The following is a 9,007-nucleotide window of genomic DNA, read 5'->3' as shown; positions in this document are numbered from 1 at the left end:
TTCAATTATTGAGCATAAATTATACAATAACAAAAATTATAATTTTTAAAAATCTAAAAGATTTAAATTTTAAAATAATTACTATATTATTTAGTGAGATTCAAAAGATTAAATTTTAAATATATAATCAACAATAATTTGATAAACTCATTTAAATAAAAAATTTTCACTATAAAAAAATTACAATTTGAAAATATAAAATTTTAAAATACAAATAATAAAATAATTTTATAATTTAATTATTTTTATTATTTTATTTAAAGAGAATTTTATTTATTAAGGTCTACAAAATAATATTAAAATTAATAGTATCAAAAAATATTTTAAATTTAATATTAGAAAAAATTTAAAAAAAAATTATATAAGAAATAATTTGATTAATTTTTAAAATTTTAAGGATGAAAATAACTCACCTACAAATTTTTAAAAACTATTTTAATTATAAATAATTTTTTTACATATCCAATAATACGCACCATGCTATGTGACATGTAGTAACCAAAAAAGAAAAAAAGAGAGTAGCACGTGGGGGGCACATGCCCCCACTTAATCTCATTTTTTCTCTTCCTGAGCTCTTTCGAGCTCCCTATTCCTCTCTATCTCTTGTTTCTTTTTTCATTCTTTCATATAAGAAACAACAAACCTTCTTCTTCCTTTCATCTTCTATCCTATCTTCTTCATTTCAAAATTTTTTATTTCAACCATAATACACTAAATTTCATTTTATCCTTCTATTTTATCTTTATTTTAATACATCATTTATAACCAAAGAGAAATTTTAGTTTTCACAATCTCAAATCAAAAAGTTCATCTTAACGAGTAAAGGAAGCATTCAACTTTTGAGTTTCATTTATTATTGAGACTTCAAGGTAACTCTTTGACTCAATAATTAGCTATATTTCCAATTTTTGTCATCTCTATACATGTGGATATAGCAAAATTCGAATTAGGGTTATTAGGATTAGGAAATTTGGGGCTTTTATCAAAGTGAGTAAGATTATGTTAATTGATAACATTAGTAGCTCGCAAATATCATTATTGTCATATTTCTAGAGTTGTAGAGTTATTGGACATCATTCAGGCACACTAGAGGAAATGGCTACCCTTAGAGGTGTAGCGGCCCTAGGTGTGTAATATTTAATTTGATTTGACTTCTGGAATGAGAACTCCCATTTCAGTTCATCCGCTTAACTACTTATCTATTTCTTTGCATAATTAATTTATATGAATTTCTCATCTCTGAAAAGAAATATAATTTTAAGGTAAACTCTGTATTGTCTCGTGTGGGTTATAAATGTAATGTTTGCTCACTGAGTTGCAAAACTCACCCTATTATATTCCCATGTTTTTCAGATACAAAAGTTATTCCAGGTTCCATTCCACCTGCCCCTCAGTAGATCTTAGTCATTTTGGTAAGCCCTTATTCTTTCCAAGGGCTAAGTAATTATGTAATTGAACATTTGCTCAAAATTTAGATTATGTCAATGCTTCCATATGTCACAGGCAGGATTCTTGTGTGGGTTATGTTATTTTGAATCTTGAACTATTTAGATAGTAATTATAATTTGGTTATGTAAGACTTATGGATTTAACTATATACTCTAGTTATCAACTTGATATATATATATGATGCGTATTTTGGATATATTTGGTTGTGGATATGATCGGAATATATTGTTGTCTTTAAAATGGATGTTTATTATTGATACATGGAGATAATATTTATGTTGGTAAGGTCTTAGAAACAGAGAAGATTCTGTCAGTTTTTCTGAAAATTTGGTCGTTTGGCTTGCTGAGGGACTTGTCCCTTGAGCGCCAGTCATAACTTGGTTCGGGCCATGACATGACACGTCAACCAATCGTTTTGTGACACGTGGTATTAACCTACCACATTATTATGTCATATGACACTTAACGTGATACGTCATTATCTAACCGATAGAAAAATCAATTTGATTTACGTTTTATTTTTCAAGAACTAATATAAATAAAAAAATCATTTAAAGATTAATTTAAAAAATAAATGATCTTTTAGAAACGAATTTGACTATTAAACCTTTTAAAGACTAATATACAATACATAAAACTCTAGCACCAATGTCCAATTGCAATGCATGTTCCAAAAAGTAAGAGAATGAAACTCAAAACACATCAGTTAGCAAAAAGAACCGTACAAATAAAGAAATTAAAAAAAAAGAAAAATATATAAATAAACCTCAAACCAACCCATCCATCTATGTATGTCTGTTAAATTAGCAGATCAAACTGAACAACATAAGTTTTGGTGCTTGAGTTCTAATTATTGAAATTTCATAAACGAATTTTAATTTAATTTCCTTCTAGTCACTTGCTAACTCCCCTAATTAATTGTCTATGTACACTAAGTATTTCAATAATATATTTTTAGTCCACACTTTTAAACATTAATAATTAACTTATAATAAAATATAATAAATGTTGCTCATCCTCTAACATTCAACCATAAACGTACACAATTCTTTTTTTTTCAATAGTATATATCATAATATGACTAATTTTAGCATTAACTTTTCCAATCACGTGTATTTGATAAAAAAAAAGGTAATAGAACAATTAGTTCTGAAAAATTTTGCGATACTTAGAAGTCCTAAAGGAATAAAAAGTATCAAGTGATTTTTTAGACATATATTCAAATACTTAACGACAGCAAAAAATAACTCATTTTTATATTGATTGCGTGAATGATCATTTAAACTAACGAATGTAATTAAACTATTACATAAAAATTAAACTTATTTTGTAATGGACTTGTATCAAATCTCCAAAAAGTTGTAACAGTAGACTTTATCTGCTTGATTGAAAACTTTTAATAGTATGGAATTGATAAATCGTGTTTAGCATTGTAATTTTTCTTGGACCTACAAATTTATTATTTCAATTCTTAAAGTATTTATTTGGTATTTTTTTTTTCAAAATAATGTATATCTGTATAAGTCTACTTCAAATATTTATTAAAGACCTATTTTTTCTATTATTTAAAAAAGTTACTTTTTTCTGATAATATTGAAATTAAAGCACCAAAAAAATCTGAACTCTCTTCCTATATAAGCCAAAGTAAGTTTACTTGATGGAGTCAATGATATGAAACAAATTAAAGAGAGAAGATTAAGTATAACTCTAGAATGCAAGTTAGCAAACTCAAATATTAGAGACAAAGATGTCAAAACCTTGAGACTGTTAAGTTTGTGGAGGATAACCAAGCACAGAGATGTGTAGATGCAGCAGTTACATTCAATAGCACCATTTTAGAAGCTAAGTGTGGAAAAATGGCATGAATATCTCAGCCTTCCTGCATGTGCTTTGAACTTTGAAAGGGTCTGCAGAAGCCGCCACAATCAATAGCTTTCTTGTCTTCCCCTAAATGAACGGCAATTCAATATCACACTCTCATGAGTATGATTTATCATCACTATTAGAATTAGGAATAATACATACATGTCGCTTATGCAAGTGCCTTACTTAGAACACCTCAAACAAGGAAGTTTGTGGTGGAAATGAAAGATAGAAGATAACGAGAAAATTAAGCATGAAGGACGTCAATGAAAGTTGTTAACAAAGTCAAATAGTAGTGACAAAAATATACTATCAAGGAACTTCACTATGAAGCAGAGAGTCTACTCTGCATATAACAAAGTACACAGAAATCAGTATTGCTCGGTTGAAGTTGCAAATACTTATTTTGCTTGACCAGTGTTGTCGACTTTTACACAATACAAAATGAGAGTGCTTGAAGAACCATGTTACTCAAAGTAAGCATAAAAAAATCTTAGGATATCTAAAACGACATGACTGGCGATATTATGCATATTATTCCAAACCAGTTTGTGGTTTCAAAAGTCCGCAGAACCATCCATAATAAGGATCACTATCTTTCTTTTCTTCCGCGAGACGAGAGGCAATATCGCACTTGGAATAATACAAATGCAGGTAACGTTACTTGTTGCATGTCTCTTAGATAGCATTACCATCACTGCTTCACTATAAAAACCCATTAGAGTGTCCCAAACATTCCATCCATTGAAACCTACTGCTATACGATCACAATAATGGGGTTCTTATGTTCTCTTACTTTCTCCATAGTTTCTTCTTCTCTTCTCATCTTCCCTCTTCACAAACTGTTTTACTTTGAATCATTCAACTACTACTCGTCATCATGAGTGCCATCAACATGAAAGCAATGCCTTGCTCAGCTTTAAACAAAGCTTCTTCCTAAGTAAGTCTGCTTCTTACAATCCTTCCAGTTATCCTAAAACTCTTTCTTGGAGTCCTTCCACAGATTGCTGCTCCTGGTATGGCATTCAATGCGATGAGCTCATGGGTCATGTCATTTCCATTGATCTTAGTAGCAGCCAGCTCTATGGTTCCATGGATCCCAATAGCACCCTTTTCTCACTTGTGCATCTTCAAAGCCTTGATCTTTCAGACAATGACTTCAATCACTCGCAAATTCCAGCAAGGATAGGCGCCTTGTCACAACTGAGGCATTTGAATCTTTCTCAAGTGGGTGAAACCACATTGTCAGGTGAAGTCCCAACTCAAATTTCCCATTTGTCCAACTTGTTGTCCCTTGATCTTCGCAGCTATATTGGTCCACAGTTTGATTTTCCATCAATCAAGCGTTTACAACTCAAGGAATCCACTCTGCGAAGCTTAATTCAAAACTCAACAAGACTAGAACAACTTCGCCTTAGTTTTGTCACCATTTCATCATCATTACCTCACATGCTCACGAACCTTACATCTCTGAAAAAGCTCTCTTTTTGCCAATGTGAACTATATGGTGAGTTTCCTATCGGAATATTCTCTCTTGCAAACTTAATAACTTTGAATTTTGCGCAAAACCAAAATCTGCAAGGTACATTACCTGCATCCATTGGAAACCTGACCAATTTAGCTCACTTGATTCTTCAAGATAATAGCTTTGATGGTGAAATCCCTCGCTCTCTTTTTGGACTTGAGAATCTTGTAACTTTAAATTTAGCTTCTAATTTTTTCAAAGGCCGCCTAGCACTTGACATGTTTTTAAATCTAAAGATGCTTAGTTGTCTTGACTTGTCTTTCAACAAATTGTGCTTGTTCTCACAAAATAGGGATGTCAATGTGACAACACTTCCTCCAATTCAATGGTTAGGATTGAGTTCATGCAATTTGATTGGGGAAGTTCCAACTTGGATGATGAATCTAACCTCTCCATATTACTTGGATCTTTCTGAAAATAATCTTGAAGGTGAAATTCCATATTTCCTCTTCACGTTAGAGAGTCTTACAGTTCTTAATCTAGCATGTAATATGTTGGAAGGACAGATCGAGCTTGACTTGCTTTCAAAGCTCAAAAAGCTTACTACACTTGGTTTAGGTGGAGGCAACAAATTGTATTTTCTTGAAGGAAAGAACACTTCCAACGTAACATTTCCTTCTCAAATTCAATGGTTGGATTTAAGTTCATGCAACTTAGTTCAGATTCCCAATTTTATACGAAACTCGCAAGAGTTGACTGTTCTTTTCGTATCAGACAACAGCATAAAGACGATTCCGAGTTGGATATGGAATAAAACAAGTCTTCATATTTTGGATATTTCCAACAACCTATTGATAGGAGAAATATCCCCCTCCATATGCAATCTGGAATCCCTTATGTACCTTGATTTATCTTCCAACAACTTAGTTGGCATGATTCCATCATGTTTGGGAAGCTTTAGCCGATTCCTACAAGTTTTGAATTTCGCAGAAAACAAATTGACCGGCATTATTCCTCAAACTTATGTGAAAGGAAATGCCCTTCGGTTCATTGATTTTAGTTATAACAAGTTACATGGAAAATTACCAAGAGCACTGGTCAATTGTAGAAAGCTAGTGTTTCTTGCTGTGAGCCATAACCATTTTAATGACTCATTTCCTTTCTGGTTGGGATCTCTTCCTATGTTAAAGGTTGTTTCTTTACGTGATAATCAATTTCACGGAGCTATAATATGTCCACTGAAATACACATTTCCCAAACTTCGAATCATTGATCTTTCTCAAAATGGTTTCTCAACAAAATTAACATCAGAAATAATCATGTGCTTCAAATCGATGATCATATCCAACAAAAGACAACTGGATTTCAAGGACGTGATTTATAGTGAGAATATGTCTATAGATCTTGATTGGTATTTATTTTCAATGTCCAACAAAGGAGTTGTCATGGATTATCTCGGGGGTCAATACCTTCATCACATGGTAGCCATTGATCTTTCATGTAACAAAATTTCTGGTGAGATTCCAGATACCATGGGAAGTTTGAATGGTCTTGTTGTGCTCAATTTGTCCAATAACATGTTTACTGGCAGCATCCCTTCTTCCTTCGGAAAGCTTTCAAATCTTGAAGTGTTGGACCTTTCTCTCAATAATCTGTCTGGAAACATTCCTCAACAACTCACAGAGCTAACCTTCTTGGGTTTCTTCAATGTGTCTTTCAACAATCTCTCAGGTCCAATCCCAGAAAATGGACAACTTTCAACATTTGATAATAATTCATTTGAGGGAAACAAGGATTTGTGCGGGATTCAATTGTTGAAGAAATGTGAAGATCATCCTAAGCCTCCATTGCAAGAACCTGATGGTGATCAAGATTCTGAGTCAGGATCTTTCTTTGAACTGTATTGGATGGTAATTCTAATTGGATATGGGGGTGGCCTTGTTGCTGGGTTAGCACTGGGAAATGCTTTTTCTGTAGATGTTTATAGGTTGCTGAAAAAGATCTTTTAAGTCACAAGTCTAGATGTTGGTCTTTTCATGTGTGTAATCTTTATACTATTTTTATTTTTGTGTTTGCATTTAAAGTTATTGTGTTTCTCTGGCGTAAGAGTTAGCTATATGTAAACCCAAATAAAAGTAGACAAGACAAAACAAAAATACAGTGTGTTATATATTTATTTTGCTTTTTCTATTTTTGGAATATGAAAAGCCATACTTCGTGTTCTTTGCATACAGTAATCAATTTCCTTTTGCATACTCTCTCTTATGCTTATGCAGTAGTTATGCTTATGCTTATTCAAGACAGGATGTTAAAATGTAAAAAGAAGCAATTGTTTTTTTCAAAATAAAAACAAGTATTCATTGATATGAAAAAGATTATAAGTAGATCAATTGGGCCAACACTAACAGTACTAAATAAATGAGATTTTTTAACAAAACTAATATTACAACCAATATCCATATTCTAAATAAGAGAAGGAAAAAAAAACTAATATAGAAATACAAAAAACTAAAATCTTTTCATTAAAGAAGTTACTAATAAAAACAGGAATTTTCTTCTGCTTTTCTTTCTCTTCTTTTTCAATATTTAAAGTCAACAACACCAGAGAAGGAAGGAGAAGCAATGATGATCAATCTCTCTCTTTTTCACAGTAAGAGCACTAATTTTTCTCATAGGAATCGAATGGAGAATAAAAAATAAAATTACAACAGCACCTGTAAATAGGGACAATAACCTCTATCAAAGGGAGCACTGCGAGCACAGAACAACCCATTAAGGGAACAAAACCATAGCCTTGAAAAAAAGAGAGCAATTACCAATGAGTATGAAAGGTTTACATAACCATCTATACAGTATTCATAAACATGTTTTTTGGGTGAAGCATGTGAAGTTTAGCATAGTATGGAAAGGAATCTGTAGAATTCTGGTTCTTTTGATTGTAAAAGAAGTTTGCATAAGATGATTTTAAGAATGCACAATTAACTACAGTTAGATATGTTGAAGTAATTGGTATATTGATTTCCTGCAGTTAATCAGTTCTATATATGTTGATGGTTCACATATGACTACAAATAGGATCTTATTAACTGTAAATTATTGCATAGTCATATAGTCTTGTCAACAATGCTATTAAATTTGTTTTAGCAATTATGATTAACATCTGTTGTAAAATTTGAAGCTATTGAGATATGGAAACATGCATAGAACAAAATTGATATGTCCCATCATATTTTACATTATTGTCAATACAACTACACATCTCTGTTCAAAGAAATGAGTAGAGGTCGCTTTCTTGCAGTTCTGAGGCGTATTTGTTTGGATCATAGAAGAACAAAATGCTGTCACTGCCATCACATAAGATCCCACCCAGTTCATAATCACTGACTATGTTTTGTTGTTGATCCTTTGTGACTTCCTCATCAAGTTCATTTCCACATGCATTGTTTGAGTTCTTTTCAACCAATTCCCTAAACACCACAGAAGCCACTAGTCTTCCTGCAATAATTATTAAAAGAAAACCGTATAATGTGTTCTTCGTTGTTCTGCATTCCTCTCAATTATGTTTTATATTGAGAATTTAATTCATATAGGTCGCGTTTGGATACTCAAACATAAATACAAGATAGCTTATATGTATATGTTCTTTCCCTTTTGAATAAAATAGTGTTGAAGTTAAGAGTTAGACTTTAGTCTACATTAAGAAAAACCTTAAGCCTTGTTTTCAGGATGGTGCATCATATTGATTGATTCATAAATAAATGATCCTTCAACAAAATGGTAAAAATGATTGTTAAGAGAGTTTAGTTTTCAGTAATTATTATCAATGATCTTTTTTTGCTTTATAGGTCATTGCAAGCTAGAAAAAATGGTATTCATAGTAAAAGCATCTCTTGAGTTGTATGTTTTTTATTGGAATGTTGATATATGACTCAAAAACTGCTCAATTCTTGTGATCTTGAACAAGTATTAATGTTATTTTTATTGCTAAAATTAAAGTAATACTTTTTTAATATTAAAAAAATAAATTTAAAAATTAAAGGTAAAAGGTGTCACAAAAATCTAAAGAAGTGTGATATTATGTTATTAACTTTAGCAACAGGTTTTAATCTATCTATTCTTAATATATAAAAGTAGATACCTAAGTTTACTTGCGTTAGTTTTAAAATATCTTTTTCTTTTTACTAATGTCATATCAGCAACATCGCTTTCTTGACAAAATATTAGAATTAA

General features: G+C 31.3%; 1 protein-coding gene and 1 long non-coding RNA gene across 2 annotated transcripts; both read left to right on the top strand.

The window, feature by feature from the left end:
• Positions 1–647: 647 nt before the first annotated feature.
• LOC148569479 (uncharacterized) lies at positions 648–1,659 on the top strand. Its single transcript, XR_015880940.1, has 2 exons — positions 648–869; positions 1,354–1,659. It is a non-coding gene; the product is annotated as an uncharacterized LOC148569479 (long non-coding RNA).
• Positions 1,660–3,547: 1,888 nt separating this feature from the next.
• LOC107635301 (receptor like protein 27-like) lies at positions 3,548–7,014 on the top strand. The gene has a single exon (XM_088483886.1). The coding sequence runs from the start codon at positions 4,354–4,356 to the stop codon at positions 6,784–6,786; it is 2,433 nt and encodes an 810-aa protein (XP_088340012.1). The 5' UTR covers positions 3,548–4,353; the 3' UTR covers positions 6,787–7,014.
• Positions 7,015–9,007: the final 1,993 nt, after the last annotated feature.

This window comes from Arachis ipaensis, chromosome B4, assembly GCF_059453495.1.
Source record: "Arachis ipaensis isolate K30076 ecotype BB chromosome B4, ASM5945349v1, whole genome shotgun sequence".
Classification (NCBI taxonomy): Eukaryota; Viridiplantae; Streptophyta; class Magnoliopsida; order Fabales; family Fabaceae; genus Arachis; species Arachis ipaensis.
This window is presented reverse-complemented; position numbering and strand designations above follow the sequence as displayed.

What these genes read in the sequence shown, in the direction of transcription:
- LOC107635301 (XM_088483886.1), top strand. Translation starts at nt 4,354, where the DNA reads ATGGGTCATGTCATTTCCATTGATCTTAGTAGCAGCCAGCTCTATGGT.